The 20,372-nt window shown below is 41.4% G+C and overlaps 1 protein-coding gene across 1 annotated transcript; it reads right to left on the bottom strand.

Annotated features, from left to right (window-relative positions):
- Positions 1 to 313: 313 nt before the first annotated feature.
- On the bottom strand, positions 314 to 19,911 carry RFC3 (replication factor C subunit 3). Its single transcript, XM_089690865.1, has 9 exons — positions 19,565 to 19,911; positions 12,852 to 12,989; positions 9,681 to 9,748; positions 9,150 to 9,247; positions 8,079 to 8,260; positions 6,655 to 6,791; positions 3,151 to 3,249; positions 2,850 to 2,919; positions 314 to 627 (listed from the first exon to the last, which is right to left on the bottom strand). The coding sequence occupies exons 1-9, from the start codon at positions 19,649 to 19,651 to the stop codon at positions 436 to 438; spliced, it is 1,071 nt and encodes a 356-aa protein (XP_089546991.1). The 5' UTR covers positions 19,652 to 19,911; the 3' UTR covers positions 314 to 435.
- Positions 19,912 to 20,372: the final 461 nt, after the last annotated feature.

Below are 20,372 nucleotides of genomic sequence, written 5' to 3' on the forward strand. Positions count from 1 at the left end.
GTATCTGTCTTATCACACTTCTGAAATACTAGCTGAAAACAGTTATGCAGCCAGCAAACTCGGAACTCCTGATCGGTTACATTTCATTTGCTGAGAAAGTATTAAAAAAGCTGGATCAGCATGAAAGTCAAGCAAGTAGTTGCAAAAGGAGAGGACAGCAGTGGCAGCGTCCATGTTCTCCCAGCATGTTTCCTTTATGAGCTTCTGATCTTTGAGGAATGGAAGGGTGTAAACAACCAAAGAATCATGTGATCTCATCAACTGACATTAATATGAAGCACAAACTAATAAATCATCAACGGTGAAACATACCTCATAGCAAAAAAGTTATTTACTATACATAAGGCAGCAAGTGCCAAGCAAGACAAACAAGGTACAAATGCTAATAAATTTAACAAAGAACAAGTCTATAAACTGTATGAAAAGTCAAATCTGCTAGAACATCATTGCTTCCAGTCCATCCTCCATGAATTTCTTGTAAATGGCCATAAACTTTGCCACAAAGGCTTCCAGGTGATAAATTGCTTTGCTGCCCAGCTGCAGCCGATGTTCATAATAAGCCGCCATCTGCGCCACATCAGCTTTCAACTGCCCATCACAGTTATTGAGAAGCTCTGATAACAGTGACTGCATAGCAAACAGAGAATACATATAAAATGTTAGCAATGAAGATTTAAAAGCAGTATAAAAGGACAATTGTAAAAAGACAAATATGAGTGCTGCCATGGCTGACTTGTTTTTAAGGGAATTTCAAGACAGTACTTTGAGAGATGTTTGTTCATTATGGCCTTATGTAGTTCAGGCAACATTAAAAATAAACCTAAAATAAAAATACTGACTCTAGGGTCAACACTGCAACTGTCACAAAAATTAACTAAAAATAAAATAAATTAACTGCTTTCCAACCATGCTATAGCCAAAAGACAGCTACAGTGCGGTTGTCCAGTTCTGGGAGGGCGTTCATGAACGTGCCCCCTGCGGCGCAGTCGGTAATCCCTGTCCTCCAGACACAGCTTATCATGTGATAAAGGTTAAAGGCCTTTTACTATGTGATCAGCTGTGTCCAATGACACAGCAGATCGCAAGGGGGTAAAACTGCCCGGTAGGCAGTTGCCGGTTATTGGCTGCACTTTCCTCAAGCTGTCACAGCATGAGGAAAGTGATGCCGATAACCAGCAAATGTGACAGGGGAGATCTGCACCAATTATCAGTGCTGCCTATCAGTGCCCATCATTGCTGCATATCAGTGCCTCCTCATCAATGCCCATCAGTGCTGCCTCATCAATGCACATCAGTGAAGGAGAAAAAATTACCTGTTTGCATCATTTTACAATAGAAACAAAGAAAAAACTTTTCAAATTTTTTTAATTTACAGTGCAAAAAATAAAAATCCCAGTGGTGATTAAATACCAAAAGAAAGCTCTATTTGTTAAAAAAAAAGATTAAAATTCCATATGGATACAATGTTGCATGACCACGCAATTGTCATGCAAAGTGCACTGTGTGTGATTCAGCAGTAGCTGTTATATCTGTACTAACTTCATAAGTTTGAGAATGAGAGTAGAGCCTCTGAGAAAAGCAGTGTGCATCCAGGATCGAAGTTTCTACTGAGTTATGGTCCGTTAATCCACCTGTATGTTTACATGCCCTTATGAATGTAGCCTTGCTTGTAAGCTTGTGCCAGCTCCTTTCCTCTCCGCTGTCTTTAATCCACTTATTCACCATGACTCTGTGTAAATGAAAAACTCACTGACTGTCTGATCAGGCAGAGGGAGCCCAATCAGTACCTCTCTTTCACACAGAGCCGAAACAAGGATGCTGACATGAAGACCAAAGAACCCCAATACAGCCTGATCCACCTGACAGTTCATAAACCTATTTACACTAAAATAATTAACCAAACCACAGCTACATTTCCTTTCAGATTATTTTATACCATGAGAGTAAAATGGTAACAATGTTAGTTAAATCCCACCTACACAGACCACAAAAATCTTCTTGGGACACCAACAGAACCTCACCATGTAAGTAGAATACTCAGTGTCAATATATCCTCTGTTTTTACTTTCCCTGGATAGTATGGCTTTTTATATAGAATAGAAACCCATACCCTCCTCTTTAGGTACCTGATGGTTCCTAAACACAAAAGCTATTAGATCTCCAGATTTAACCCAAAGATAAAAAACAAGTCCAGGGCGATGCTCTGTCTGAAAAAATATAATACTAAAAAAAAAAAATGCTTTGTACCTGCTGGGATCTGCCAGAGTTTTAATTATGCAGTTAACCAAGTGGAGCTTGTGCTCACGTCACTTGCATGCTGGAGCCGATACCATCGACGTTGTTTTTCACTTAATTTAGTTTGATTGGGCACTAAGTGCAGTTTTTAATCTCCTCTACAGATGCAATTAACCTCCCTTGGTAAATGAAGACATCCAAAATAATTATTGCCAGGCTCAAACCCCCTAAATGGGTGGGATTATTTGAAATACAGAAATACAAAACAATATCCAGAAAGCCATCCAAGCAATGCTGTGTTTTATTATTTCTACTATTCATGCGGGACTGGAACAATAGGTACCCAAAAGAGCATTCTGTGGCAATGCATCAGAGTAATGTTAATTCCACAAGTTGAAACCAGACTGCTTCCATTATTCAACAAATGTATCAGTTGGTATCTAATTTATCTCCAATCAATGAAGCAGCAACATTATGAGAGAAAACATCTTTTGCTGGTCGCCAATAAGCTGAAGTTTTATGTCATTTTCCTCTCCAATACAGAAATGTAACAATTATGATGTATATCATATACCAACAAAACTGATATGTGATATAGAAGTCTATGAACATACCTTCATTATGACTTCAGGAGGGATACAGTGTGTCAGAAGCTCATAAAGTTTTCCACGAACTTCAAGTAACCTACAAAAAAAAAAACCCCAAAAAATTTCATGGCAATACAGGAAGGAGATTAGAAATTAAAATATAAAAAGATATACAGCAGTAAACTAAGAGTCAAAAAAGTTGCAAATACATATGCCAACACTCTCTGAATTATCGCCTAAAAAAAAAAAAAAAAAAAAAAAAAAAAAAAGGTCTCAAAATCTAGCTAACGTGTCCAAAAGATAATGGTATATGACCTATGTGATTGACCTTTGTGGTGTCTGTTGATTAACAATTGCGTTGGCTGTCTCCTTCACATAAACCTCCCAATCTGTTTCTGGTAAGTCTTGGTCTGAACTGAAGGGATACCTGTTCAGGAAAAACAATGTTTTATATAACCAACAGGTTTCTAAAAACATCAAGAGCAGTTACATCATACACATACTTGCTTGATACCATGACCTTAAAAAAGGGAACATGTGACCAAATCAGTGTTTTTGATTTGCCTGTCTTTCAAAGATTTATTTAAAGTTTTTTTTTTAAACTTGCATTCCATTAGGTAGAACATTTGGTCTATCCACCATTTACATTTCAGGGGCACCACATATCAAAATCTCAGTGTAAGGCATTTGTATATGTTCAATATAATCTATCCAGAAATCAGAAAAATAGAGTTAACTGCAAAACTTTTAATATCACCTGCTGCAAAATGTGCCACAGATCGACTCCAATGCTTTTCACCAAGCAGGAATGCACAAAATTATTAAGAGTTATCGCTTGGCACAATTTTGCTGTAGTTTTTGCTAATGGTGAAATTGTCAGTGTTGCAGCAAACTAGATTTCCCCACTCATTCCGAATCAGCAAAGGCTCAGTGTCTACGTGGAAAGAAGTAAAATAACGATGTACTGCAAATGATGCAGCTTAGAAAGTTATAGTTATAAAGAAAAATATAAAAAGGTTAACCCTACCTGCTCTGTGCAGCAACATTGCACAGAGCAGTTCCTTACCTACTATTTGGCAGTCCCCTGCAAGCCCTCTCCACTCCTTTTTCCTCTGGGTACCCCCTCAGCAAGTCATGTACTAAGGAGGCACCGGGCTGGCACACTCACAGGAGTTTGACTGACAGCAGCAGGTGCCTATGGCTCCCACTGCCCTCAAGTCTCCTGTGAGACTAGAAAGAGTAGAGCGGTGCTGCAGGTAGCTCCAGGTACGTGTTTAGGGATGGGGGTGTAGGAAAGATAGCATGGAGTTTTTTTACCCTAATGTATAGAATGCATTAAGCTAAAGAAATGTAAACTTTAGAACCACTTAAACAATTTAAAGTACTGTATACAGAGTGCCATCTCCTGCAGGTATTACCTGAATTGCCTTATTTAGAAAACAGGGTGTGCAATGAAAGAGAAAGGCTACCAGGACAAGAGTGAACGTTGGCCAATTACCTTAACCTACTGTGACAGCAGAAGACAACGGCCTCTTACATGTCTGCTGCATATAAAAGAATCACTGAAACGGTCGGTGAAAATGCACAGCCTGCACTGCGCATTTCATAGCAGATTCTGCATATCCAAATGTATAACTACTGTCAGGTTAGTTTTGAAAATTGTACTTACACTTACCATCCTCTCCCCTTCAGGTAGAGGAATTTTCCTTTTTGCTGGACATTATTATTATTATTATACAGGATTTATATAGCGCCAACAGTTTGCGCAGCGCTTTACAATATAAGGGAGACAGTACAATTACAATACATTTCAGTACAGAAGGAATAGGAGGGCCCTGCTCATGGAGCTTACAATCTAAAGGAAGGGGGAGGTGATACAAAAGGTGATAACTGTGGGGGATGATCTGGCGGAGGTGATTCAAGTACAGTTCTTAGGTGGAGGTGGGGTAGACTTCCCTGAAGAAGTGAGTTTTCAAAGATCGCCTGGACATAATAGATGAATCCAGCTGGGAAGGAAGGGTACAGCCAGTAAATCACCCGGCAGATCCACCTAATGAGGAACCCCTACAGCTGGCAGCACAGGAGTAGGGGATCTTGGCACTGGTCAGGTTGAGCAGGGGACTGATATCTACCAAATGACAACTCCCCTTTCACAATAAAGGAGGTTGCTAAAAGCGCTGGCAGATTCCTCCTCCTCCCTCAGGAGCCACTACCTAGAGTCAAATCAGCCGAGAAGGAATTCAGTCAGCCCTCCAAACTACCTCGGAGAAACCCTAGATAGGGAGAGCCCAGCAGTGTCCGGTCACCATAAGCCCCACACTAAGGGGTCCCAGGTGACAGATTAAAGGCTAGGTAAAAATCTAGGGACAAACAAGTAAAAGCAAGTAGGTACAGCAACCTGCACCTTATCTGTGTGCTGCTGGTACCCAGGTGTGCCTGCACTGCAGTCTGCATTGAAGAATCCAAAATGCAGCATTAGCTCCTCCACCTGGAGCGCCCTGACAGCCCGTGCTTGAAGGAAAAACTATTAAAAGCAACCAGCTAGCCCTTCCCTTGTGCTAACAATAAGGCTTGGAACAAGAGCCTCCGGTGCCTGGAAAGGACTACCCCCTACCGGGATTAATGCCCCTGCATCATACGGTCAAAGAAGAACACAGACAGGCCACAAACCCAATGCAACCATCTCGTGAGTCCTTGCCAAAAAGTGCCCTACAGTGCATACACCCAGAATGGAAAACCCACGCTGCCTGTGCTGATCCCTGTCAAGGGGGTATGCCACTTCCAGACATGGCCTTCGCTAGACACAGAAGGAGAAAGGGAACCAAGCAAACCTCCTTCCATACTGAGGAGTGGTCTTGGAGGGCAATCTAGCAGAGAACCCTACCAGCTGCTCCCAGGGGAGCCAGGTAGGTAAAAGGTGTGGGTGGAAGAAAAGTCTAGCCAGAAAACCAGAGGCCTCTCTCACCCAGGTTCCATGTGATGCATCTGCTCCGGCCAGAGGAAACACAATCAAACTGACCGGTTCAGCAGAGGGACTTCCTTCCATCTTTCATGGGCTGTCCTGGAAGACGATTTGGGAAAGATAGCAGGGAGCTTTTTTTACCCTAATGCATAGAATGCATTAAGCTAAAGAAATGTAGACTTTAGAACCACTAACCATTTACAGTACTGTGTACTGAGTGCCATTTCTTGCAGATATTACTTGAATTTCCTTATTTAGAAAACAGTGTGTGCAATGAAAGAGAAAGGCTACCAGGACAAGAGTAAATTGTGGCCAATTATGTTATCCTACTGTGACAGCAGAAGACATCGGCCTCTTACATGTACGCAGCATGTAATCGCGGCACTGAAATGGTTGGTGAAAATGCACAGCATGCATTGCGCATTTCATAATGGAATCTGCATGTCCAAATGTAAAAGTGCTGTCAGTGTAGTCTTGAGAAGTGTGCTGAATCCCAGCCATTTCTTCACTGGTGCTGTACTGCCATCAGGGGGTTCAAAATGAAAAGTGCAACCTACTTTACATTACTATGAATCTTTATCTAGTCTCTCTGAAACTGCTATAAGGGAATAAAAACCGGGAGATATTTACCAAAACTAGAGCACTGAGAATTTGGTGCAGCTGCGCATGGTAGCCAATCAGGTTCTAACTTCAGCTTCTTCAATTGGGCTTTGGCAATAAAACCTGGAAGGAGATTGGTTTCTGTGCAGAGCTGCACCAGAGTTTGCACATTCGTTTTAGTAACTCAACCCCACTGTGTAGGTGTATTTTAGGTTTGTATGTCTCAGAGTATACATCTAAAAAAACACTTCAGTTAAAATGTTTACATACTGTTGAACGCGGCATGCTTCACATATTAGAAGAGCCTTTCTTAAATTTCTTCCAGATTTTTCTGCAATTCTTCGAGCAAGATCTTGTGGTAGAGACAGTCCTTCTTTCTTGCATACACTAAACAAAACTGTGCAGATCTGCAAAGAAATACTTGGTTAGATCTGTATTGCCTGGTAACAGGAACGGAACACTCTGCACAGAGATATGACGATTGCAAGAAATGCTCCTTTATACAAGAACATAGAGGCAGCAAAGTGAGGACAATTGGCAAGAATATGTTCTTCCCTATGAATTGCTGTAAAGTTCTGCAGAGTCATGGTAAGAGGTTTTAAACCCCACTAATGTTTTAGGGCCCGTTCACACCATAATTCAGAGATGTCAGTTTTTCTGCACACATTCTGTAAGGGCACAACAAAATGAATTGTTCTCTATGTGCCCTGTTCACAGCGCAGCGCTAGTATCATGTGCAGATTTGTTCTGCACAGGAATCTGCAACGTGTATACAATTAATTGAAATGCGCATGAAATCTGACGTAAACTGATGCCTCTGCAAGTGAAATCTGAGCGTCCGTTTCAATCAAATTTTCAGCATGTATGATGTGAACGAGGCCTTAAAAGAGTCACCTCTTCCATCAGCAGGAAACACAATGTGGAACTAATATCTCTACATTGGTCAAGAAATGCTACAAAATCTGCTAAATGACTAAAAAAAATGGAAGTCTAAACTGGTTTGTTCCCCTGGTGATAATCTTCACTAAAAGGAGCAAGTGGAAGATCGTAAAAATGGTGAAAACATATGCATGGCTGAGGGCCAGCGGCATCATTGTGCTTCTATGGGATATGCAATGTGCTCTTCTCATGTGTTCGAGATCATTCAGAATTCATTGAAGGTGCATATGACCTGCTTGAAGATTCTTTTGCATTCCCATAAAGTTTATTGGAAGAGAGGCAGCTCGGAAACAAACACAAGCCCTTAATTAGGTTTATTGTGCAATGCAAAGAGCAATAAAACTATAAAGTGTATTTATCTATAGAAAACAATCATATTTCAGTTTACAGACATCTGATCAGTGAACAATGAATTCTGTTGAAACCCTTTATTTGGTGAGGCAGAATGTATGTAACCAGGCTGAACATAAATATAATAGAGGACACAATAGCAGAAGCCCCAAACTTGAAACTATTGGGGTTTTTATTTAAACCTAAGCTGCCCCAAAGAATACCAGGTTGCATCATAGCTTTTTTGCAACTTTACAGATCACAATTCTGCAGGCGCTGGACAACTATAACTGGTAAATAGGTCACAATGTTTAGCAATGAAAATGCTTTAGGCACAGAGTAGAAAGATAGAAAAGAAAAAATATATATATCTTTCACTAGAATCCTGTTTTGAAAAAATAATTCCCAGTCAACTAAAGGTTTACCTCTTCAATGCTGGGAGCTGGCACACGAACTGCCAAACATCTGCTACGTATTGGAGCAATGACTTTAGATGTAGAATTACAACACAGAATGAGTCTGCAAGTAGCCATGTATTTCTCCATGGTTCTTCTCAAAGCATGCTGAGCATCTTTAGTGAGTTTATCCACTTCAGTTAGCAATACAACTGCAAGACAAAAAAAAAATGCATGACATGTACATGTATTAAAAATAACCTTCACTTATAATTATAGGATTGGTGCAGGAATCTGAATATAGTGGATAGGTCATACGCAGTGCAAAGTTATATTAACCCCTAGGCGCCGGCTCCTCCCGGCCCTTTAAGGGTTCCAGAAGCCGGGAAGAGGGGCTTTAGGGTCACGTGACCACCGTGATTTGCTGTCACATGATCGGGAAAGGTCCCGATCGAAAGAGGAGATTGGGACCTTTCCGTAAGTACCGAATGTGTGTGCTGGTAGCACGCAGGGCACGCGCTCTTAGCAGATATGTGTTTTTTTAATAGAACGCAAATATGCGGCCGCTCAGCATCTAGGCCCAGTAGCCGGGAGGCTGCTCATTTGCGTTCGGCCGGCACCAAGAGGTTAACATATCTCACAGAGAGGTAATCATTTATTACCTCATTTCCTATTCATATTAGCATATCCTGTGTATGACCAGATGATGGCTCAAATTTAATAGGATAAGTTACACTGGATCAAACAGAGTGTGCTGTACAACTCATCATGTATGTGGAGAGTGCGATTTGCTAAAAAGAAGGTATCAAACAGCAGACCATGTACCTATGCATATATGAGGGGTATCATACTCATTATCCATGGGTGTGTAAATGTGTTGGTGTGTGTGTAGGAAAATCTCACATTACAGACACCAATGTAACGAATACCAAATGTAAGTTTATTCCGAATCACAGCCAGAATGTGCTAATTATCAGGGTTTAAGGAACAATTTGTTTACAAGTCATTTTCAGGCACACAAAATAATGTTAGTTTATTAGGTTAACAAGACAGACTTCCTTTAAATAGGTTCCTGGACATATTTTAGGCCTTGATACAAACCTTTAAAATCTCTCTGTGTACTTGTTTCAAGTTGCTGAGACTGGGCCACAGTCTTCAATAATTCTTGAATAACAACACGATCGCTATTGCCAGCATCACTGGGAAAGAAACAACAATTACAAACAGTCTAGGATTGTTCTTAATTATATTATGTTTGTAATAATCACCCCTGAAGGATGGAAAAAGGAGAAAAACCCCTTATAAAGGCTAAGTATATTAGGTTACAAGCGACCTCCTCTATTAAGCTAGTCAACTGAAATTATGACACAAGAAACTAGTCATTGTTAGAAGTATAACCTTCAACATTGCTTCCCTAATAACAATACAAGAACATTCATAAAAAAGCTACATGTGGCTTACTTCTGCAAACCAGGTTTCCCGTGTGTAAGCACCACATAAGTGGGAAAAAAGAAAATTGTGTGATTTTCTTTCTTGGTGATTTCATCACAAGACTAAAAGATTAGGTTATTTCAAGTGATCAAAGATAATTCAATATTTAGAAATTACTGTAAACCACAGAGTATGGCATACCTTGGATTCACTTCTAAATGGTAGTTGCTTGCTATAGTGCTAATTTCAATCTTCTTTTTAGAAGGCGTCTAATGAAATAAAAATGAAGGCATACATTAGTGCACGGAATACTGTTTTAGTAGTCAGACTAGGTCTGTGCCTTATAGTTTTACTGCTTAGGTCAGTCACTGGCTGCAGCCATTCTTTTAAGCAGCAGAATCTATAGGACCCTTCTGCTATAAGTTCATAGTCATTGTACGTGCTTATAAAAGAAGGGCATGCCAAGGACGCAAGGTCTTCTGAGCTGGCTTGTTGGAATCAGTTCTGTTCCAACGTAAGCCTTAAAGTTCTGGTTCACCCCGGATCCGACTCTGAAACTGTGCGACTTCACTTGAAGTCGCACGATTTCAAAGCCAAATGTCAGTGCGATTTGGAAGACATCTGTGCGACTTCATGCACAGATGTCTATGCAAATTGCACCAGAAATCGCAAAAAATAGTGCAGGAACATTTTTTTTTTCAAATCAGTGTGGCACTGCAAAGTCGGAGTTTCATTGTCAACAACAGGGTGCGACTTGTCATGCGATTTGAGACTGTCAAATCGCATGACAAGTTGCACCGGTGTGAACCAGGGCTAAAGTAAAGTTTAAAAATGTTCCCTCCCCTCTCATAGAAACTTGGAAAAGTGACCACAGAAAAAAGACCAAGTGGTTAATCAAGTGTGACTTTTTTTTTCTAAATTTATACATTTTTGTATTTTTATTTTTTTTTAACTTTTTGTGTCCGAGTATAGATCTAGGTTTGTCCAAAGAGTGGTTTGAATCTACTTACTGTTGACTGACTCACTACCTCTGCTAGCAGTCTGTTCCAAACATCAACTACCTTTTCAGTAAAATAATACTTTCCAAGATTAGTTTTGAACTTTCCTCCTGCTACCTATTCTCCTACCCCGGGTGTCTGCAACCCGCGGCTCCAGAGCCGCATGCGGCTCTTTTTCACCTTGGCTGCGGCTCCGGAGCACACTGCCCACCAGGTGACAGGCAATAGGGCAGCAATGGGCAAACTACGGCCCAGCGGACCTTTTAATCCGGCCCACGGAGCTAGGCTCCCGCTAGGCTCCTCTCACAGTCCGCCCTGAAGACCGGTGTAGCATGAAAATCTGTCTCCTATGAGGATCTGTCCCCCTCTACGTATCTGCGCATGTGCCGGAGATCGCCGATTGGCTGCTAATGCCTGAAACTGGCACATGCGCAGATACGTCGAGGGGGACAGATCCTCATAGGAGACAGATTTTCATGCTACACCGGAACGGCGCGGGAACACGGCGAGAGGAACGCGCGGAGCAAAGGTAAGTGAATTGACACAGGGGGGACTTAATATGGGGGATGAATTAATATGGGGGATGAATTACTATAGGGGGGATGAATTACTATAGGGGGGATGAATTACTATAGGGGGGATGAATTACTATATGGGGGATGAATTACTATGGGAGATGAATTACTATATGGGGGATGAATTACTATATGGGGGATGAATTACTATATGGGGGATGTATTTTCAGTTTTAAAAATGTGGCTCTCAAAATAAATTTCAATCGTGGTTTTGGCGAGATTTGGCTCAGTTGAAAAAAAAGGTTGCCCACCACTGTCCTACCCAGTCACAAAAAAAAAAAAAAAAAAAAAAAAAGAGAAGATGTATATGCTTACCTTTTTTAAAGAGGAGCTCCACCCAAAAGGGGAAGTTCCACTTTAAGGACTGCTCCCCCGCTCCCCATTACAGATTGGCACCTTTGGGTGGGGAGTGGGTACCCGAATTTGACAGGTACCCGCTCCCATATCGGTCTGACTGCCTAGGCGATCGGAAAGTGAAATGTGTCCTCCCCCCCTCCCTGTAGTCTTTTGGGACACCTGACAGGTCCCAGAAGACTAAAGGATCATTCATGAAGTGCAGTGCTACTCGCACATGCGTAGTGGGTACCTGGCTGTGAAGCCGCAAACTATCACAGCTGGATGCCCACACTGAAGATGCCGGCCTCCTGGAATCCAGGACGGCCAGTGAAACGGGCGGCGGCGGACACACCACGGGACCAAGGGACAGGTAAATGGCTGTTTTTTAAAAGTCAGCAGCTACAGTTTTTGTAGCTGCTAACTTATTTTTTTGACAGGTAAGTGGAACTCCACTTTAAGTCCGCTCCGGTCACATGATCCGCAGCTCTGGCTCCCCTGTGTCAGGGGAGAGGAGGATGTGCCAACAACAGCTGGGACATGAGAGCCTATGAGTGACATCACGGCTCCAAAAACTCCCAAACATTGTCCAATGCTCCCTCCTGCCGCTGCTCACTGACAGAGGAGAGGGGGTGGGGAGGAACATTCATAAACACAGTTAATATTAGGCAGGAATTCCACTTTAAGTCCTTAGCAACAAAAACAGCAACTTTCATTGTGCACAATTTAAAAGTCTTTTTAGCATGCATTATGCACACTAAGGGGCTAAAAGTTTAGAGTCTGAAGTCGGCCATAGATAGTTGAAATCTTGGCCAGTTCAGCAGGACACAGCCTGTACAACTGTGCAAGAGTAAAGGAAGGCTAAAGTTCAGCTTTAAGTTTTTAAAGATGCAAGCCTACAAAACATATTTCTGAAGAAATGTATTTACAGGAGGAAGACTAAAGAACAGAAATTGTTCATGGTGCAAAGTGTATATACTACTACGTATATGGTAAAATGTACCTCCAAATGAGTGCATTTAAAATAACTTTTTATAGCCCTGAATGCATGTGTTGCGGCATCCAAGAAATGTTGGATGTCAGATTGTCCTTCAATAAATGGTGGTGGGGGCCCAAATATTTGTGTGGGTTACAACCTATCTGTTCCTAGATATGCACAGACAAACATGTATACTTGGCAAAGCTAAGGATTCATATTTATGGAGTAGACGCTGCTGCCAGGGGGCAGGGAGATCTGCAAAACACATCGTGATCCTGCAAAAGGCCAACAGAAAATGGCCACCAACATATACACATCCACACTGAATGGAATGAATGCATACAGATAAAATATGTGATCTGTGTGCACAAATGAATAAATACAGTATGAAGTATGTCTTATTGTGAATATTAAACGCATAATATGGAAATTCTAACCTTTTCAAACACAAAGAATAAAAAAAATATCAAGGCTAGTGACACGTTACCGTTATTGACTGATGTTCAATCCTAAGTTTTTCTACTCCGGCTCCATACAGCTCTCTTAACAAGCACATTATTCTGGTCTTCTTTCCGGCTCCAGATGGTCCATACACAAGGAGGTGAGGAAAATCTCCACATTGGACCTGCAATAGCAATACGGATGTAAAATCTGGAATATATCTCCAAATATTACAATAAACTCTTGGATTAAAGGTGATCTTTTCAATCATTTTTTTTGGTATACATGTAAGAGCCATCAGCATGATGAAAACGATGTTGTCAATGTGTGTAAATGTTCTTGACCATGCTGTCAAGTACAGTCTCTACATTTACATGCACATAAAGTGTGATATCATTATGAACAATACATACAAGTAATGTGTGGGCACTTGGTGTTGTTTCCTAAAGTGACTGTAAAGCGTATATATTTTAGAGGTTTATACTTCCCTGCTATGTACACAGAGTGGTCCCCTGGCAATGCTGTCCTCTCCTCCTCCCTGGGAGTGCCCTCATAGCAAGCTGGATGCTCTGGGGTGCACATTCCCCAGCTGGCCTGTGTGCGTCCAAAACAGTAGCTAAATGGTTTTTACCGTAATGCATGGAGATAAACAAGGTTTACATTTTAGAACCACTTTAAGCTGGTCAAGACCTCCCTAATAACTGGTGCAAAGAAGGCTACAGCCCAGACAAATGTAGTACTATTGGGGTTATCTGACAAACGGCCTGAAGCTGTGAGATGGCCATAGATAGTTTGAATTTTGGCAGATTCCTACTGAAAAAAAGGGTGACTGGTCGAGGGGAAGCCCTGCAAGGACCACCCAGTTCAACAAATGTCAAATTAAAGTTCACCATACACATTACTATGTAACTGATGATTGTGCTGAGAGTGTAAAGTCAGACAGTAACGTGTATGGTGACCCTAAGGATCTACCAAGCTAGTTAGAAATAACTGGCAGTCATCGTCATTGGCACATGTAGTCATTGTTTGGGTCTTCAGGATGCTGCCTGAGCACAAATGCTGGAAGTGGAAATTCCTCTATTCATGTCATGAATGGAGGAGAGGATTAATTTTCTCTTGTTCAGCCTGGTGAATGGGGCTGATTATGAAAATATCCCTGTGAACGGTCAGCTTAACACACAGACTGGATCTGCCTATGTAGACAACATTATGCAGCAGTCCTGTGCCAATCACCGATCCTGTCACATGGAGTAAATTACATGCTTTATTCCAATAAAGCAGCCCATACGTGAATCATTTTTCATTCGACCAACGGATGGAATGGGAAAAAAAGACTCAATTCCCCCATCCACACATTCATTGTGGATAGAGGAATTACTCCTGGCTGAGCAATTGTATTTTGACGATGATGAGACTTTCCCGCCTTCAGAATACACTAATCAGCACTGCAAGCTGTAGCCAGCAGAAATTTTCCAACAGGTTGGTTGTACAGAAGTCGATCGGGAGGTTTACTTCTGTACAACCTGCCTGCGCTTACATGGATCAAAATTCAGCCAGACCCTGCTGAACCAGTCAAATTTTGATGCATGTATTAGTGATGCGCCGAAACATTTCGGCTGAAAATATCCCTGTCGGCCGCTGGCCGATATAAAAAATAAGCACAGCTGCTGAAAATAACCCCCGCCACCGCCTGTCCACTGCTCGGTAGTACTCAGCCTTACCTGGGAAACCACTGAAAGATCCTGGTGCTGGGCATAGAGATAAGTGAAGGATATATGGCCTCCACTCATCTCTATGCCCTTGGAGGACCGGAACGATGTCATTTCCAGTTCTGACGCCTTGTAAACAAGGTCATTTTTTATTTTTTTTTATTAAGCACTAGATCAATGCAGAGGAGAGATGTGCTGTCTTATTGACCCCATATCTCTCCATAAAGAGGACCTATCACTAATTATTTCTTGCATGCATACCTTGTGATGGGAATAAAAGTGATTACATTTTTTTTTTTAAAGGGACAGTGTAAAAATAAATAAATAAAGTTTAAAGTGCCCCCCCCCCCCCCGCTCGTAGTAGTGAACATATACTTAGGTCACACCCAAATATGTAAATGATGTTCAAACCCCACATATGAGGTATCACCACGAACGTCAGAGCAAAAGCAATAATTCTAGCACTAGACTTCCTCTGTAACTTTACACTGCTAACCTGTAGACATTTTTAAAGCGTTACCCGTGGAGATTTTTAAGTATCATAGTTTGCCGCCATTCCACGAGTGTGCGCAATTTTAAAGCATGACATGTTGGGTATCTATTTACTCAGCGCAACATCATCTTTCATATTTTACAAAAACATTGGGGTATATATTTTGTATGTTTTAATCAGTAAAGTGTATTTTTGTCCAAAAAAAATTGTGTTTGAAAAATATATTGATTTTTACAAACTGTCCATTTCGGTTTTCGGCCAAGTGCATCCTGAATTCTCAGTTTCAGCACCAGAATTTTCATTTCGGTGCACCACTACCATGTATGGCTGGCTTAAGTCCTTTGTATCGTCATCACTCCTTGCAGCTGAATGAAGCAGTGGGGAGTAAAGGAAACAGGAGTGTATGTTGCAGAGGACAGGGACATTTAAACATACGTTCACATGTTACATCCGCATATAAAGGTGTAACATGTTGCAGCACCTCCCCCATCCTCACCCCAAGTACCTCCTCTTCCTGTGACAGCAGGCATGGTTTCTCCTCCCCTGCAGCCGCTGACATATTTAAAATTGGCATGGGTAAGATCGGAGAATGAATAAACTTCAAGTCCTGTCCACCACCGCGAAAATCATTTCAATAGACTGAATGTGCTGATTAGCGCACATTCCATTGACACTTCCTCCATCTTTCTAATTAAAAGTCTGTACAGGAGTACAGCAGAGCGCTGCAGGATGACATTGCACCCCTGATCCCACAGATTGTGGGTGCAATACTCTGCAGGGCCCAGAGGGAAAAAAAATAGATTTATTTTTTTTCTTCCTGCACATTTTTGTGCATTTATTTTTCTCCTTAATGGTGAGTTCAGCCTTTAGAGCTAATTTTTTGTTTTGCCCCCTTATACTTATATATAACCTATACTTCCTGTCTGTACGAAAGTGTGTGTGTGTTACATAGGGGCACTCTGTGTCCTCCTGTACAATGTAGGACTGAAGATTCTGCATTGTACAGGATGACATCAGAGAGCTGCGACCGGTCAGGCAGTGTAGGATATAGGATTAGGGTGACCAGGCCCATGGAGAGGAGGAAGCCTGCAAGAGTGAGGAATAAGGGAAGGATATTTTTCATCATCTGCTGGGCAAGACAAGAGGCTAAGCTGCCCATAGATGGACCATGGTTCTTTTTTTTTTTTTTTATAAGAATAGAAAGAAAAAAAAAAAAAAGGAACGGATTCCTCCATCCATACAAACAAGGTGGATGGACTAATCCGCCCTCCTTAGAGGCATTGTATTCTGACAGCGGGACCTTTCACTGTTAGAGTACATCCATCAGCTGCTGCACCCCAGCTGACCAAAAAACAAATCCAACATTACCGAGTGACAGAATTGGTCTAACAATCGAACAGGGACTGTCACACATGAATTGAAATTTGTCTGGTTCCTGCTAAGCTGGCTGAATTTCGGTCCTTCTGTGGCCAGCTTTAGACCTTGCAGTGTGGAAGAGAAATATTGTTTATTTCCCCGGAGCTCAGCTTTAGGCCTGCCATACACACACATATAATCTGACATGACCCGAGACTAATGTGACTGCCTTTACTGACCATACACTGTACAATCATCTACAGAGAACCATACACTGTACAATCATCTCATACAATGTACTATCATCTACAGAGGACCATACACTGTACAATCATCTCATACAATGTGCTATCATCTACAGAGAACAATACACTGTACAATCATCTCATACAATGTGCTATCATCTACAGAGGACCATACACTGTACAATCATCTCATACAATGTGCTATCATCTACAGAGGACCATACACTGTACAATCATCTCATACAATGTGCTATCATCTACAGAGGACCATACACTGTTCAATCATCTCATACAATGTACAATCATCTACAGAGGACCATACACTGTACAATCATCTCATACACTGTACAATCATCTACGGAGGACCATACACTGTACAATCATCTCATACACTGTACAATCATCTACAGAGAACCATACACTGTACAATCATCTCAAACAATGTAGATTGTAAGCTCGTAAGAGTAGGGCCCTCTTACCCCTCGTACGTTGTTTGTTGTTGTTGTACTGTGCCATGTATTGTCCCCCCTATTGTACAGCGCTGAGCAAACCCTTTGGCGCTATATAAACTCGTAGTAATAATAATAATAATAATAATAATACAATCATCTACAGAGGACCATACACCGTACAATCATCTCATACACTGTACAATCATCTACAGAGAACCATACACTGTACAATCATCTACAGAGGACCATGCACTGTACAAACATCTACAGAGGACCATGCACTGTACAATCATCTCATACACTGTACAATCATCTACAGAGGACCATACACTGTACAATCATCTCATACAATGTACAATCAGCCACAGAGGACCATACACTGTACAATCATCTCATACACTGTACAATCATCTACAGAGGACCATACACTGTACAATCACCTCATACAATGTACAATCATCTACAGAGGACCATACACTGTACAATCACCTCATACAATGCACTATCATCTATAGAGGACCATGCACTGTACAATCATCTCATACAATGTACTATCATCTACAGAGGACCATACACTGTACAATCATCTCATACACTGTACAATCATCTACAGAGGACCATACACTGTACAATCACCTCATACAATGTACAATCATCTACAGAGGACCATACACTGTACAATCACCTCATACAATGCACTATCATCTACAGAGGACCATGCACTGTACAATCATCTCATAGAATGTACTATCATCTACAGAGGACCATACACTGTACAATCACCTCATACAATGCACTATCATCTACAGGACCATACACTGTACAATCACCTCATACAATGCACTATCATCTATAGAGGACCATGCACTGTACAATCATCTCATACAATGTACTATCATCTACAGAGGACCATACACTGTACAATCATCTCATACAATGTACAATCATCTACAGAGAACCATACACTGTACAATCATCTCATACAATGTACAATCATCTACAGAGAACCATATACTGTACAATCATCTCATACAATGTACAATCATCTACAGAGGACCATACACTGTACAATCATCTCATACACTGTACAATCATCTACAGAGAACCATACACTGTACAATCATCTCATACAATGTACAATTATCTACAGAGGACCATACACTGTACAATCATCTCATACACTGTACAATCATCTACAGAGGACCATACACTGTACAATCACCTCATACAATGTACAATCATCTACAGAGGACCATACACTGTACAATCACCTCATACAATGCACTATCATCTACAGAGGACCATGCACTGTACAATCATCTCATACAATGTACTATCATCTACAGAGGACCATACACTGTACAATCACCTCATACAATGTACTATCATCTACAGAGGACCATACACTGTACAATCACCTCATACAATGTACAATCATCTACAGAGGACCATACACTGTACAATCACCTCATACAATGCACTATCATCTAACGAGGACCATGCACTGTACAATCATCTCATACAATGTACTATCATCTATAGAGGACCATACACTGTACAATCATCTCATACAATGTACTATCATCTATAGAGGACCATACACTGTACAATCATCTCATACAATGTACTATCATCTATAGAGGACCATACACTGTACAATCATCTATAGAGAACCATACACTGTACAATCATCTCATACAATGTACTATCATCTATAGAGGACCATACACCGTACAATCATCTCATACAATGTACTATCATCTATAGAGGACCATACACTGTACAATCATCTCATACACTGTACAATCATCTATGGAGGACCATACACTGTACAATCATATACACTGTACAATCTATGGAGGACCATACACTGTACAATAATCTCATACAATGTACTATCATCTATAGAGGACCATACACTGTACAATCATCTCATACAATGTACTATCATCTATGGAGGACCATACACTGTACAATAATCTCATACAATGTACTATCATCTATAGAGGACCATACACTGTACAATCATCTATCGTCTATCAAGCACCATACACTGTACAATCATCTCATACAATGTACAATCATCTATGGAGGCCCATACACTGTACAATCATCTATGGAGGGCCATACACTGTACAATCATCTCATACAATGTACAATCATCTATAGAGGACCATACACCATATAGATGATTGTACAATGTATGAGATGATTGTACAGTGTATGGTCCTCCATAGATGATTGTACATTGTATGAGATGATTGTACAGTGTATGGTGCTTGATAGACGATAGATGATTGTACAGTGTATGGTTCTCTATAGATGATTGTACAGTGCATGGTCCTCTATAGATGATAGTACATTGTATGAGATGATTGTACAGTGTATGGTCCTCTATAGATGATAGTACATTGTATGAGATGATTGTACGGTGTATGGTCCTCTACAGATGATTGTACAGTGAATGTTTCTCGCTACAATTGTGTGTCTCTGGCTGAAGTTACCAGATTCTTCAGCTGGGCCGCCTGCTGCTTATGATAGTCCAGCTTGTTGAGGGCGCTGGGCCGGTACTTGTCCACCCACAGACTCATCTCCTCCACTCGGGGCACCGACTCGGCTCTTCACCTTCAAATCTGGCGCGAAACCGACCAGCCCCCCTAAACCCGCCAAATCCCAGTCCTGACAGGAGCATGCGCAGTGCTGGGTTCCCAGGCAGGCCGGCTGATAGGGGGACTTTGTCCGGGAATTCACTGTCCTCAATACAGGAGACAATCTTCACAGACTCCGCTCAGTGACATGTGGTCTCCTTGAAAATGGCCGCTGCCAGCTCCGTGTTTTGTCCTGATAGCACAACCCGCTGCTGATATTAATATTACTGGGTCGCATTCGTATTTCTGTGTAAAAGTAGGCGGTGCCCAGAGAAACCAATCAGCGTCCACACAAAGCGGGGGAGTGTGCTTGGAAGCCTGGCAGAGATGTCTATGGTGACAGGCCGGGTTAGGGGCTTGTTCCTGATACATGTTTGGTCACCCTGGCCGTACCATAGCTGTGTTTAGACTGTTGTATTGAATACAAGTCTTCACCTCAGTGTCAGGGAAGGGCCTGGGGTTGTAGTCACCAGTAGTTATAGTACGGCATCACCATAAAAGTATAAATTGCATGGTAAGGATACCCAGCATGACTATGTTTTATAAGCCATTAAAAATGTTGTAACATCACCATCTATACATATGGTTACAGAGATAGTTTCTATATGGGCAGCACAGTGGCTAAATGGTTAGCACTTCTGCCTGGCAGTACTAGGGTTGTTGG

This window comes from Staurois parvus, unplaced genomic scaffold (genome assembly GCF_062004578.1).
Source record: "Staurois parvus isolate SC_StPar_1 unplaced genomic scaffold, SC_StPar_1.0 ptg000544l, whole genome shotgun sequence".
NCBI classification, from domain to species: Eukaryota; Metazoa; Chordata; class Amphibia; order Anura; family Ranidae; genus Staurois; species Staurois parvus.